General features: G+C 43.9%; 1 protein-coding gene across 8 annotated transcripts in view; it reads right to left on the bottom strand.

Moving 5' to 3' along the window:
• Window positions 1–15,395, bottom strand: part of patj (PATJ crumbs cell polarity complex component) — a 471,326-nt gene that overhangs the window by 55,355 nt on the left and 400,576 nt on the right. For 7 of the 8 annotated variants that reach the window (XM_085982870.1, XM_085982876.1, XM_085982869.1 and 4 more), the window contains 5 exons: window positions 12,117–12,310; window positions 10,431–10,578; window positions 7,762–7,848; window positions 4,300–4,414; window positions 2,950–2,987 (listed from right to left, as the gene is read on the bottom strand). In XM_085982870.1, coding sequence (XP_085838996.1) covers window positions 2,950–2,987; window positions 4,300–4,414; window positions 7,762–7,848; window positions 10,431–10,578; window positions 12,117–12,310 — 582 coding nt within the window. Of the gene's footprint in view, window positions 1–2,949; window positions 2,988–4,299; window positions 4,415–4,443; window positions 4,578–7,761; window positions 7,849–10,430; window positions 10,579–12,116; window positions 12,311–15,395 lie in introns of those variants that run through there. The other variant, XM_085982875.1, reaches the window with a different exon arrangement.

The following is a 15,395-nucleotide window of genomic DNA, read 5'->3' as shown; positions in this document are numbered from 1 at the left end:
TACTGGATGAGATAAAAATTGATAGAGGTAGAAAGGCTGTCTGTACTTAAAGTTGATAAGTCATCAGGACCAGATGGGATGCATCCTAGGATGCTGAGGGAAGTTAAGGAGGAAATCGCAGAGGTACTGGCCATAATCTTCCAATCCTCCTTAGAAACAGGGGTGGGGCTAGAGGACTGGAGAATTGCAAATGTTACACCCTTGTTCAAAAGAAGGTGCAAGGATAAACCCAGCAACAACAGGCCAGTCAGTTTAGTCTTGGTAGTGGGGAAGCTTTTAGAAACGATAATCCAGGACAAAGTTAACTGTCACTTGGACAAGTGTAGATTAATTCAGGAAAGCCAGCTCGGATTTGTTAAAGACAAATCGTGTTTAACTAACTTGATCGAGTTTTTTGATGAGGTAACAGAGAGGGTTGATGAGGGCAATGCGGTTGACGTGTGTACATGGACTTCCAAAAGGCGTTTGATAAAGTGCCACATAATAGGCTTGCCAGCAAAGTTGAAGTCCATGGAATAAAAGGGATAGTGGCAGCATAGATATGAAATTGGCTAAGTGACAGGAAACAGAGTAGTGGTGAACGGTTGTTTTTCGGACTGGAGGAAAGTATACAGTGGTGTTCCCCAGGGGTCAGTATTAGGACCGCTGCTTTTCTTGATTATATATTAATGACTTGGACTTGGGTGTACAGGGCACAATTTCCAAATTTGCAGATGACAAAACTTGGAAGTATAGTGAACAGTGAGAACGAAAGTGATGGACTTCAATAAGACAGACAGGCTAGTGAAATGGGCAGACATGTGGCAGATGAAATTTAATGCAGAAAAGTGCAAAGTGATACATTTTGGTAGGAAGAATGAGGAGAGGCAATATAAACTAAAGGGAACAATCCTAAAGGGGATGTGTGAACAGAGAGACCTGGGGGTATATGTGCACAAATCGTTGAAGGTGGCAGGGCAGGTTGAGAAAGCGGTTAAAAAAGCTTACGGGATCCTGGGCTTTATAAATAAAGGCATAGAGCACAAAAGCAAGGAAGTTATGAAGAATCTTTATAAAACACTGGTTCGGCCTCAACTGGAGTATTGTGTCCAATTCTGGGATCTGGAATGCACTGCCTGAAAAGGTGGTGGAGGCAGATTCAATCGTGGCTTTCAAAAGGGAATTGGATAAGTACCTGAAGGAAAAACATTTGCAGGGCTATGGGGAAAGGGCAGGGGAGTGGGACTAGCTGAAGTGTTCTTGCAGAGAGTCGGCACAGTCTCGATGGGCCGAATGGCCTCCTTCTGTGCTGTAAACATTCTATGATTCTATGATCTGGCTACTTCAAAAAACAGTATCCAGTTTTAAATCAACACTTCTTTATGCAAACTTTTGATGTTTCTTTCAATGTTTTCTCTGCTGACCACAAAGCTGTCAACTTGATTTTCAGTCATGAGACACATTATTGAGCTGTACACTCGTGGCAAAGAAAGCGACTGAAAGCAGCAAATTAAGTCCTGCCACATGACTGCAGGAAGTGGCAGTAATGTACCCTTCGTGTCTTCTCTCTTTTTCCATTCCTTCCTTTAAACTATGGCCATCCCTGGATTTACAGTTGCAGTGAAAGCCCACTATTAAAATAGGTCCTACAGTTTAAATATAGGATTTTCACTGCCACTCTGAATTCCAAGGTAGTCCACCTCCGGAGGTGGGAGGACGGAAGGTGATCGAGGGCCGGAGGGTGGGCAGGTCGGAAAGCCGGTGGGTGATCAGGGGCCGGAGAGGGAATCGAAGGCCTCAGGGGGCAGGTTGGAGCCCTCGGAGGGGGTGGCGGGGGTGGGGAGAGCGGAAGCATTTGGTGATGGGGTGGGGGAGGGGGGGATGTCCAATAGCTGATGGTTGGCGAGGCAGGAACGCTGCTCCAGCAGGTAAGTGAAAAGGCATTACCGTCCTGGATCCGGCAGTCCTTGCCTCCCTTTAGCTGGTGGGCTCCCCTAGGTCCAGGAAACCTGACCAGCCAGAGTTAAACTTAAAATGGTGGATCACCATGAGGCACGAAGCCTCAATATTTAAAATGGCAACCCGCCTCCAGGGACCAGGCTGGCTGTCCACCCCCTTGCCTCGCCGCCGTTAAAACCAGAAGTGGGCGAGTTGGAGTTGGGATTCAGATTTTTAACTCTTTAACCTCCCACCCGACCACAACCCATCCGTTTATGGGGTTAAAATTCCCCCTCCACCCCCAAGTCTTACTAGCTCATCACCACCGTTTTCACGAACCATCCCATTCCCAATGTCTCAATTTTAAGATTTGTACCCTTGACTTTATATCCCTCCATGGTCCAACCCCTCCCGATGTTCATAATTTTCTCCTGGCCCCAACAACTGTCCCCACCCCACGATTCTCCATTGCTCTGATTCCTATCTCTTGTGCAATTCCCCTTCCCTTCACCTCAGCATCGGTAGCCGTTCCTTCAGCTGCCCATCTCTCACTCTGGCATTCCCTCCCTAATCCATTCCACCTCCTCTCCTCCTTTAAGATCACCCCTTAAGACCCACCTCTTTGACTGAGCTTTGAGCACTCTTGCTAACCTCTCCTTTGGTTCAGTGCCTCTTTCCCCTGAAGCACCTTGTGACTTTTTTTCTAGGTTAAAAGCACAATATAAATGCAAGTTGTTGTTTTACACATTATCATGATCCTCAGGTGGGAGATGGTGATCTCATGTGTGAAACTTTTTTTTTTTTTTAAATGCAGGAGCGCTGATAATTCTCATTCACGAGAGCCAACTTTATGGTGAAATGGTTTATTTCACAGAATTTGTTCATTGAAACTAACACTGCATCTAATGGCTGGTAAGTATTTTTAAGTGCTGTTTTGCTTTAGCTATTTTATATCCAAAGGAAAATTTTACTTTTTATGACAATTAATCATTGCCTGCATACTTTAAGAAGTAATTAATAAATTACACTCACCCTTGTTATTTCCACAGTTCTCAGTCCTGTATCTGAACCTTAAAAGATTCAAAGTGATACAAAACTCATTATTAGATGGTCTCAGTCACATTTTACTGACTGACATGGATATTAAATTAAATTTTTCCAAATGTTGAGAAACTATAAAATAGCATTAAAAACTGTGTTGAATAGAAAAGTTATAATTCTAAACTTATAGTATAATGCCTAGATGTTACTGCTGGGCAACACGTTATGCAAAGTGCAATGACATACTTTCTAGCAAACATTAAAGTATATTGGCAGGGCTACTGCAGAGCAGAGAATCAGTAGAGCTTATTCATGATAGTTTCAGTGTTGAAGCAATCCAGTACTTAAAAAAAATATTTTTTTTTCCTCACCTGTTTTCTTCCTCCCCCTCTTCTGTTGAAGCTCTTTATTAATGTGCGAGTAGGCAGACTATTCAACTATATAGACCATTACAGGAGAGCCCAATCCTGTTCATACATAAGTGCTTCCAGCAGGGGCTGTTGGATAGCGATGAATGAGAACAGTTGATTTCCCTCTCCCTAACCTTGGTGAACTAGGTGCAATGACAACAATTATAGCACTCGCATTAATCAATCCCAGTTAATTAGCTATCTTAGCACAGCCGAGGATTGAATCTGGGACCTTCCTGGTATCTATGGCTCTGCTAGTCAATGGATAAATTCGCTGAGTCACTGGAGCAGGCTAATACATTCATTGTTGCAGCTTATTTAAACAATGGCGTGTATTGCATTTGGTTTAGCTGATTGGCTGTTGCCTATGAAAGGCAGCAGGCTAGAGTTCAATACTGAAGATTTGAAGATGAATGTTTATTGTGAAGCTTTTCTAGATTACGTTGAGGGATATCTGCCTCAGAAGAGTGCATGATGAAATAGATTATACATATTATGTGGAAGGATTGGAGGGCTGAATGGCCTTGACTCATTTTTGTTTTGTGTTTAAATAGTTCCCTTCAAATTAGTTGCATTTACACAATTACATTTATAACTGCACTGTTGAAGTGAATTCATTTCCACATTATTTATGGAATTCAGTTACTGCTTAAGAATCAAATATCAGTATACAAACATCAAGTAACAACACAGAAGAGAACAAGGTTTTGGGATCTATACTTTCTACTGGAGGTTTAACTTTATAGTGGAAGATACAGAAGAATCAATGGGGTCATTTTCACCTTCACCGCCTGGCAGTAATTTGGCAGGGTGGATTATCCAGCTGTTGTAGAACCCGCCCAGCTGGTGAAGGTGAAAATTACCCCAACGTGGCCAGAGACTTAAGTTTGGAAATTCAGAACATATCATTCATCTAATTCTGACATTTTACCTGAGTTCCTTTGTGAGGCGTCAGCTGAACTCTTCTTGCTGGCAAAAACGTTTTGTGACGTGGTCACAGCAGCTCCAAAAGTTGGAGGATTACTGATGGCACTTACTTGGCTCATCTAATTTAGATCCAAAAGAAACTGTCATTAATCAGGGTTATCCAATTTACATGGGGAGAAGGCAATTAGATATGAAGGCAAAACGCTGTGCCAATTGAGGTCAAATGCATACCTGACTCAGTCTACAGCTTCAGCCTAATCTTTTTGGGCTATTTACTAGGAACTGAGAATTGAAGGAAGAGTTTATTTTCAGTCCCATATGACAAGTCAAACTATATTGCGCTCATGATAGCCACAAATCAGAATAGTTAGCTGGACTTGGGGATCAACAGTTACCAACATTGCCAATTCCTTCTATCTCTCCACCCCACCACCCCCCCAAACCCCGTGAAACTGTGGAGCTAGAGGAAAAAGCCAAATGCTGGAAGTCTGAAATAAAAACAGTAAATGCTAGAAATTCACAGAGGGTTAATCATTATCTGAAAGAGAGACATAGCTTAGTATTTTGGGTGTAAAGCTTTATCAAAACTCACCATTTACTTTCCTCTTTCAGATGTAGATTGATTTACTGCATTTTCTTTTTACAAGACAGCAGAGCATGTGATAATTAAGGATTTATGTTACAATAAAAGAAAATCACTGCAATTAATATTTTCCAATTGGAAATTGTGATTTTTTTTAACTTCCAACTGGAAATAATGTGGGTTTTTTTTATTGTCACCAATCACTTTAGTGATTTTATCAAAATGCCTAGAGTAATTTATGGCGTGGAGACGCCGGAGTTGGACTGGGGTGGACAAATGTAAGAAGTCACACACACCAGGTTATAGTCCAACAGCTTTATTTGAAATCACAAGCTTTCGGAGCACTGCTCCTTCGTCAGGTGAAGTGGAGAAATGCATAAAGACACAGCTTATATAGTCAGAGAATCATGTCAGATGTTTACAGGTAATGTATCCAACTGCCATTTATCACACCTCGGCAGAGAGATAATCACAGCAATCAAAGGTGTGAATGGTGTCCAAACAGGTCAGTCAGGAAGACATTACATCAAAGAACAATGAGGTGGGGTCACAAGGGGTCAAATATTGCAGATGCTGGGGTCTGCATGAAAAACAAAAAAAGACAAAAAACATTTTTTTTTGCTGGAAATCACAGCAGGTCCGGCCGCATCTGTGTAGAGAGAACAAGCCAATGTCGACTCGAGTCTGGATGACCCTGCGTCAGGTGGGGTTACATGTAGCGTGACATGAACCCAAGATCTCGGTTGAGGCCGTCCTCATGGGTGCGGAACTGCGAATACACAGGATCTGCTCAGACGAGGAGGAACGCGATGGACACCTACAGACACTGAAAGACGCCCTTGTAAGAACGGGATATGACGCTCGACTCGTCGATCGACAGTTCCGATGGGCCACAGCGAAAAATCGCATAGACCTCCTCAGAAGACAAACACGGGACACAACCAGAGTACCCTTCGTCATCCAGTACTTCCCCGGAGCGGAGAAACTATGCCATGTTCTTCGCAGCCTTCAACATGTCATCGATGACGACGAACACCTCGCTAAGGCCATCCCCACGCCTCCACTACTCTCTTTCAAACAGCCGCCTAACCTCAAACAGACCATCGTTCGCAGCAAATTACCCAGCTTTCAGGAGAACAGCGACCACGACACCACACAACCCTGCCACAGCAACCTCTGCAAGACATGCCAGATCATCAACACAGATACCATCATCACACGTGAGGACACCACCCACCAGGTACATACTCATGTGACTCGGCCAACGTTGTCTACCTCATACGTTGCAGGAAAGGATGCCCCGGAGCATGGTACATTGGCAAGACCATGCAGACACTGCGACAACGGATGAACGGACACCGCGCAACAATCGTCAGGCAGGAGTGTTCCCTCCCAGTCGGGGAACACTTCAGCAGTCAAGGACATTCAGCCTCCGATCTTCGGGTAAGCATTCTCCAAGGCGGCCTTCGAGACACACGACAACGCAAAATCGTCGAGCAGAAACTGATAGCCAAGTTCCGCACCCATGAGGACGGCCTCAACCGAGATCTTGGGTTCATGTCACGCTACATGTAACCCCACCTGACGCAGGGTCATCCAGACTCGAGTCGACATTGGCTTGTTCTCGCTACACAGGTGCGGCTGGACCTGCTGTGATTTCCAGCAAAAAAAATGTTTTTTTGTCTGTTTTTTTGTTTTTCATACAGACCCCAGCATCTGCAATATTTGACCCCTTGTGACCCCACCTCATTGTTCTTTGATGTAATGTTTTCCTGACTGACCTGTTTGGACACCATTCACACCTTTGATTGCTGTGATTATCTCTCTGCCGAGGTGTGATAAATGGCAGTTGGAAACATTACCTGTAAACATCTGACATGATTCTCTGACTATATAAGTTGTGTCTTTATGCATTTCTCCACTTCACCTGACGAAGGAGCAGCGCTCCGAAAGCTTGTGATTTCAAATAAAGCTGTTGGACTATAACCTGGTGTTGTGTGACTTCTTAGAGTAATTTAGGCCTTGCAGTTCCGTTTCGTAGTTCATCACTTTTGATTTTCTTTTGATGACCTATCAATGTAATATTTAGAAGCCACTGATAATCGTTGCTTTTTCACAGCTTTGATATTTAATGCTTTCCTAGTTCACAAAATTAACATTTTATCAAACACAATTGGTTGCCTGTTGTTGCCTTTTGCATACATTAACAGAAAATTATTGCTTTTAAAATGCAAAGCATCCTTTTACTTAATGAACAGAATCTAAAAGTTTAGATACAAAGTTATATGGAGCTTTGGGAATGTGCAATAAGGCTATAGTCTCCTTGAGAAGTTCAGATGTCAGCGTAAACATCAAGACCACAGCTTGAGTGGTTTAAAGTTATCATCTGATCCCCAAGATGAAAATACAACCCCGATTTTGCAATCCTGGGTAAATTGGGGTTGCATGCATTAATAATAAAGATGCACCCACATTGGCCGAGGTGCATGGAAGGAGGTGGTAAGGCATATCAACATGGTCTTCCAGGTCCAGAGGACGTTGGAGCAAATACAGATCGTTAAGTGACGTTGAAGTTATGTGTATTACATCATTGGCAAATATTCGTCAGCTATGGCTCGGACAGGTGGCCTGCTTCCAGATCTTTTCATATGTCACTTGCCATAAGTGGGTACATCAGACTGGTTCAGACCAACAATAACTTTTTTTTTATCATTTCACTGCATTGCATTTTGATATTCCAATGAACTGCAAGAATGCTAAGAGACAGACATTATTTCAATTAAAATATGCTTGGCGTTATACAAAGTTAGGAAATTATGAATAACTTTCAGCAATTCCCATCAGGAAATGGACTACGGTGTTTATAGAACAAAAGATCCTGACCTGACTGCCTTGTGATGTTCTCCTTGATGAAATCCATGACCCTGCCTTCAGGCGACCAACCTCCAACTGAACCAATCCTTGGGCACACTGAAGAAAATAACAAAACTTTTGAGAATAAGGAAGTCCAAAGCAATTAAATTATGAGCTATAAATTTAATTGCAAGAAAATGTTTAAGGGTTAATATTCTAATTTCACACTTTTACTCGGCTGTCTTGTGCACTTAGAGCACATCCTGGAAATTATAATTTCTAATGAATGATTTTCCATGGCCCTGAATGGTTAGAAAACGGTGCAGTGTACATGAGTATTTCCAATGGCCCAGATTTTGCTGTCAGCGGCGAACAAACGGCGCTAGCCATTCATTACACTTACCCACAGACTTTCTATGGACTTTTACACTGGAAATTGATGTGATTATAAAGTAATTTTGGCGCAGCGCCCTCTACAGGGTATCTGGGACCTGTGTATGTCCTTAACCAATCAGACTGAAGAATCCTTACTGAGAGACTCAGGGGGTTAAATTGGGCAGCACAGTGCCCGTTTTTTAGGCGCTACGCGGCCACCTAACGCTCGAAAATGGAGTCCGAGGTGTGCACTTCTGATGGAAACTTCGCAGAACGCCATCCTGGTAAAGGGGTTTGCGCACACGAACCTAACGATCACTGGCAGCATGCAGAACAGGCAGATCATGATGCCAATCAGTGTACAAAGCTGATTTGATGCCAGTGCTGCCATTTTCCAACAGCACACTCCAGCCCTGTCTTAACCTCACACAGCTGAACACAATGTAAAACAGAATGAAGGACCCTCACCAGCGCTTTTTAAAAGGAATCATGAACTACTTTCAGGTTAGTTGCTGGATTATTTCATCTAGCTGCTGGTGCAATTGTACATGTTTTTTTGAGCTTTCCTATACTTGGCTAAAGTTTGAATAGTCTACAGGGAGTGGTCTGGCTGGTGCTGAAGCATTTTTTTGTTCACTTAAAAGCTTGTGCTGAAACAAGTGGCTTCCAAACATGGGTGTCCTGGTAGAGCTTCCTCTGGGAATTGAACATGACTGAGAATGAAGAGAGGCCAGGCAGAGCAGGACAAGCTACTAGAAGAGGGAGGAAAAAGAGGGGGAGAAGGGCTCTCATCAGAAGGCCATATCTGCCGAGGGTCTTCAGGGAGCAATTCTCTTGCCTCAACTTCAATGAGGACCAATACATGAGATGTCTTCACTTCACAAGAGGTTGTGGCTGAAATCTGCCAACTGCTGCAGCCACAACTGTAACCTCAAAGCAGGGGAAGGACAGCATTCGATGTGGCTGTCATAGTTGAATAGCTGTCAGTGAGTGTGAGCTGTGAGTTGTGGATGAGAGACTTGCAACAGTGCTAAGTGTGTGAAGGTGAAGTAAAGCATCTGATTGATAGAGATTGTTGGTAGATGGGTGATGGGGGTGTAGTGAATTGAGCAGTGGATGAGGCTAGTGGTGCAGTTGGTAGGATATGCTATTTGCAGATGAACTCACTCACCTTGATAACTCATGTCAGATCGTTAAACTTCTTCCTGCACTGCATCCATGTGCTTGGAGCAACACTCCTGGCATTGACCTCCGCTGTTACCTCTTCCCTCTGACTCCTGAGCATATATCTGGAGGGCCTCCTGTCCCCCTGCAGATACAGGATAACTTCCTTCTGTCCACGTCTTGCACCAAGACCGCCAGTGCTTTGTCAGAAAACCTTGGTGCTCACTCTCTCTCGCATTTTCAGCCATTCCTCAAAGTATCACAGCCCCGATTCAGATTTCAAAAAACTCCCACCACTTCTTGCAGCCACAATGCACCTCCCCCTTAAAGAGGTGCAGGCTGCCTTTAAATAGCGATAGCCACTCATGATATCGGGCTTGCTGCTAATGCGTGCAGACAATGAACAGCGCAGGTAGCGCTGGTTGCACACAGCAATCATTTAAAACAGCAGGCGGCACAAAGTTAGCATTTTGCCTGCAATGCAATGAATGGGCACAGGTTAATCGTGTACCGCAATCCCCATGCCCGTTTTTGGGGATTAGCCAATTTAACCCCCCCAAAGTCTGAACCAGGAAGTGTAAGTTAGAATAGTTAATTCAATGCCAAATCATGTACAGAAAACAAAATAAAGAGAAAGAAAGATGGGATTAAGAGAGCTAAAAGAGACAGAAAAGAAAAGTAAAAAAAGTTTTCATTTAAATGTTTTAATTTTTAAATCTCCAACAAGAATTAAAATTTGAAGGAATGAGACTCCACACTTGTAAAAGTTAATTTTCCGTACCAGAGCGGTTGTTTGGCAGCAATTAAGACTTATCACACCGTTAAAAGGGTATTTACACTGGAATGGACAAGCCCCAACTTTTTCTGGTGAGTTTAGTGGGTATCTATCACGTAAGTACTGCAACTTCACGCCCTTCCATGTGTTTTAATAGTATAGCGAAGCTTGTGGAGGAGCAGGGCAACTCGGGCAGCAACTTTCTGATTTCCGCGTGGAATTGTGCATGTGGGGTTGCTGAAAGTTGCTAATCCGACTTACTGTTTGATAATGGGGAGCGCCGATAGCTTCACCGTTATTTTTACTGCAAAATCCGGGCCAATGTGTACTCTCGGTAGTCGAGGCTTAAAAAAATCAGGTTTTAATGTAGTTACTTCAAGTTTACCTTTAATATTGTTGCCACAGTCTCCTGAGAAGCATTCCGTACATCCTCTCCATTTACTGACAAGATTTGGTCTCCTTGCATAAGTCTCCCATCGAGTTCAGCAGCCCCACCTTTAACAATGTCTGAGATAAATACTCCTGTTCCATTCCTGTTAAAGTATTTACAATTCAGTTCAAGTTATTCTTGTGATGTCACACGATATGGTGATAAAGTACATGGAGGTGAAGCTCCACATAATACTGCTAATTTGTAAACTATATCAGTATTACAAGCTCTTTAAACTTATATGAGCTATAAATATAATGGCAAGACAATGTTTAAGGGTTAATGTTCCAACCACATTTTCAGTGGGATGTCTTGTGCACTAAGAGTACATATTGGAAATTCTAATTTCTAATACATGATTTTCCATGCCCCTGAATGGTCAGAAAATGGTGCAGCGTGCATGAGTATTTCCAATATGTACTCTCAGAGGCTGAGGCTCCGCACCAGGAATGCAAAGACAGAACATTACCCCTTCAGCCTATATCTGTCTCTCATATTTCAAGGCAGCTTTTACTCCAGCCCCATTTTTGGTTTTCTTTTACAATTAACTAAGGGTGAGCAAGAAAACTACTTCCAATGCTGCTTTTAGGCTGTTTACTGGGAACGGAGCAGATGATATTTGGTATAGGGAGGAAGGAAGGAAAAGACGAGAGAACTTCATGTTCATGTTCAACTTTCCCTACAGGAAAGTGCCCGCACGCTACTCAGCACCTATTCCAATGGCACGTGAAACCTACCACGTAGGCACGACCCTGATCTCATCACTCTATGCACAGTTTATTAGAGCACCAATGGGTCTAAACCAATGTCCTGCTCCTACCCAGCATTTTTTTTAAATACAGTTTTGTGGCATTATTTTATTAATTGGGTCATATAAATCCTAACAACTTATATCCAACTGTCCACAGCAAACAATATTTAAAACTTAAATATTATGCTGAATAAAAGCCCCATCCCTTCAGAACATGTATACAGTGCCTGCTCCTAAAATGTAACAGGAATAAATATTCAGGTGCAGCACCTCTAGTTCACTTCTTATTTATTCATCCAATATAAGCAATTCTTATAGGGGCAATCTGAGCTAAGAAAAACAGAACTAGATCCTACCTTACTACAACTCTATTATAATAGTCTTGGACGAACCAAGTGAAAAACCTGTTAAATAATGGGGCATTTTATAAAAGTTCTTTACTAGTAAAGAAGCTAAAAACAATGCAACAAAGGAGTCCGCTATATTTATCTATTTCTGTTGGCATTACAAGAATAGATGTACTACTGCACACTGTTGCCCAGCTGCTCCTTTCTGCTTATGCTGGTGCTGGAAAAGCTTCTAGACAGATTGAATCTGCTGTTATTTTTAAATAAATTTAACTTTGAATGAATCATTTGGACATGATGTTATCATCAACATTAATAAAAGGATTCAAAATTATCTCCATTGGAAAATTTCACCTACAGTACTTTTACTAAAAACATCACATCATCAGCAGCGATCTGTTGTGTAGAAGTACTATAAACAGGCAGTTTCTTGATCATAGTAAGAATCTAACACATGGTCCTGAAGAAAATTATACGTTCATGTACACTGTGCAATCTTAATTTTTAACAAAGATCGTGAAGGAAGCCAATTATCTTACTTACCGTTTTCCCACAATACTCAGGCCTAATCCTCTGCCGACTTTCTTCTGAAGGTCTGCAAAAAACACATCTAAATTCTCCTCATCCTTGTACTGTGCTTCATCCCTGAAGACAGTGAGTCGCACCTTTTGTGGTGTCTGTCTCAATGCGGTGATTGCTTCTTCGTGAGTTGCATTCCTTAAATCAATTCCGTTTACCTAACAGAAAGCAAAGTGGATCTTTAGGCATTCCTCACAAATCGAGATTTAAAATGATAAATAACTTGAGTAGTCAAGGGGAGCTGCTGGTGCCTCACATTCAGTATTGTATAATTAGCTCTTTTAAAAACTTTCCTTGTTTATTCCTTCTCTCTCTCAGGCCTCCTTCCTGCTATTTTCTGGCTTCTGCTCCTCTCTTGTTCCCCTCTTTAGATTTTTTTCTCCTTCCCTATTTTTCTTTGTTCTTTTGATTTTTACTGTACTATGCATAAGGGGAAACTCAGAAAAGATAAGGATCGCGTCCCAGTATAAAAATGCAACAGAGGGTGAAAAAACAGCAGTGATGGTGATCTGCTCTCAGGGCACGCATACGAAGAGGCACACAAAACATTCAACTGTAGGCCCTGTAAAGTCTGTGGGTTGTTTAGTTAATTAATACACAGACTCCAAGAGTAACTTAAAACAGGACTTTACTATTCGAAGGTCAGGGCGAATCTGCCCAATAACTCCTGGCACAACACTTATATACTGGTGTGGTCACCGTCGGTATTACCGTATACAGAAGCCAAACAAAGTAGTGCCACACCTAAAATAGTTCTCTTAAAGGTGAACGGTTGTCGTTGTTCGGTGGAGTTCTGTTCTGAAACTTTGTTCTTCTCTGGAGCATAAGCCTTTATGCATGCCTTCGTTTTTCCAACCTTCGTCGGCAAGTCCATTTCAGCCTTGTCTTTCATATTTGGGTTGGTTTCAGAATCTGAGCTGATTGTCTGCCCAGAGTCCTCACTCGTTATGGCTTTTAGATAGTGCCATTCCATGTCTATTTTCTTGATCCACTCCCGTCCTAGAAGTGGTGGTCCTCCCTCATGTAGTACGTATAAGTTCATTCTTGGGTGTTCTTTACCCCTATCTCTCACTTTAACTCTTATCTTTCCCATGGGGTATACTTTATGCCCCATGTATGTCTGCAATACGAACTTGGTATCTCTTAAGGGTATATGTGAGAATAGCCGGTGGTAATCCCTTCGATTTATGACTGAAAGAGCTGATCCAGTGTCCAACTCCATTTTCACTTGGATTCCAGCTATTTTTAGCATGACCCAGATAGTTTGTAGGTCAGCTTCCTTACTCACATTGTGAATTCTCAGACTACCCAGCTCCTGGCCGTTGGGTCTGAGTCTGAATTCTGTTCGTCTGAACTCTTCTCAGCCACCTTGTGTACCTTGTTGTACTTTTCCTGTGATGGCTTCCTTTGGTTGTTGGTCCTTTGGTTGTTGGTCTTCCCACAACGATAGCATTTTGTTGTTGTCGAGGTAATTTGATCCACACTTAGTGCTGCTGTCTTTAGCTGCATTTCCGCAGTTCCCTTCGCTGCGGCTTCGTGCGATGCTGCAATAAGGACAGCCCTGTCAAGTGTAAGGTCGTTCTCTTCGAGTAGTCGCTTTTGCGTTCCTTCCTTTGCCAACCCGCACACGAACTTGTCTCGCAATGCCTCTGTCAGATTCCCTCCAAACTGGCAGTATTTCGCTAGTCTACGCAGTTTGACCAAGTATTCTGCGTTGCTTTCGTCTTTCCGTTGCGTTCTCGCATAGAATTTGAATCGTTCCGCCAACATCAACGGTGTGGGGTTCAAGTGATCCTTCAGAACAGCCACAATATCATCGAAAGTCTGATCCGCCGGTTTAGCTGGTGATAGTAGATACTTCAAGAGCCCGTATGTCTTCGCGCCCATCGAGTTTAGCAAGGTTATAGCTTTGTCATCTTCTTCTATTTTATTGGCCTCACAATAGATCTCGATGCGTTCCACGTACGTGGCCCAGTCTTCTACCTCGGCATTAAAATCGTTGATGTTACCACGCTTAGGCATCTTCCTCTCTTTCTGATAACACCCCGAATTATTTCTTTAACTTATTTTTTTTTTCCTAAGATGACGGTTTTCCCGCGAAAATGGCGGTTTCCCGCGCTTATCTTCTCTCCCCGCCCACTTCAATGGCGGTTTCCCGCTTCTGTCTTCTTCCCCGCCTAATGGCGGCTTCCCGCGTTTCTTCCCTAGCGGGAGGGGTACACTTTCCCCCACAGGCGACGGCCGCTGGCTTTCAGATTCACAGCCTGCGCGTCAGCTTCAGTGCTTTCCCTTTTCTCGGCAAGGCAACCGGCGCTGGGTACACCCCGTTGACGGCGAACAGGTTCAGCCGCTGGGCTGGCTCTCGCTCAGTTCCCCTTGCTCGGGCTCGGTCTCTCTCCCGCTCTCTCGGCTCTAGGTACACCCCGTTGACGGAGAACAGTTTCAGCCGCTGGACTGGCTCTCGCGCAGTCTCCCTTGGTCGGCTCTGCCTCTCCCGCTCGCTCGGCTCCCAATCGCGCCTCCCAGCCCTCTCGCAGTCCGGTGCTTCCCTCCCCGGCTGCGGCTGAGTTTTTATATCTTCCCGCGCCTACGCTCCCGGTCGCAGCGCTTCGTGGCTTCGGTCGCTGCCCGGCCTTTTTCGCCGGTCGCGGTCTAGCTGTCTCACGACGCCGTTGCGTCCCCAGCCTGTCTGTACCGCGGCTTCCTTGCTCCACGCTGCCCCAGTCTCAGCGCCTCTGGGCCCGACTTCTGTCCGGCTCCTTTCCCCCTCGACCGTGGTCGAGTGCACCGCCCTTATCCTCCGGTTATTCTTTTTACTTTTCCCTTACTCAGTCACCGTGGCCGCCTTGCTTCTCGTGCTGATCGGCTCACTCCTCACCGTGGCAGAAGGGACAGTCAGCGCCTGTTGCTGATGGAAGTCTTCGTCTCTGAATTCTTCCTCCTTTCCAGCTCTGCAGACTCGAGTCTTCTCCCAGCAGAATGACGAGGGCGGTTGCCTCCTCTCGACGCTCGTTAACTGCTTCGGAATTATTGTTGCCGCAGGGTACGATCGGACTCGTCGCCACTGTAAAGTCTGTGGGTTGTTTAGTTAATTAATACACAGACTCCAAGAGTAACTTAAAACAGGACTTTACTATTCGAAGGTCAGGGCGAATCTGCCCAATAACTCCTGGCACAACACTTATATACTGGTGTGGTCACCGTCGGTATTACCGTATACAGAAGCCAAACAAAGTAGTGCCA

Source organism: Somniosus microcephalus, chromosome 3, assembly GCF_052327205.1.
Source record: "Somniosus microcephalus isolate GS21.2 chromosome 3, FLI_Smic_1.0, whole genome shotgun sequence".
In the NCBI taxonomy this organism is placed as follows: Eukaryota; Metazoa; Chordata; class Chondrichthyes; order Squaliformes; family Somniosidae; genus Somniosus; species Somniosus microcephalus.
The sequence above is the reverse complement of the archived record's forward strand: the minus strand, read 5'-3'. Positions and strand labels throughout refer to the sequence as shown.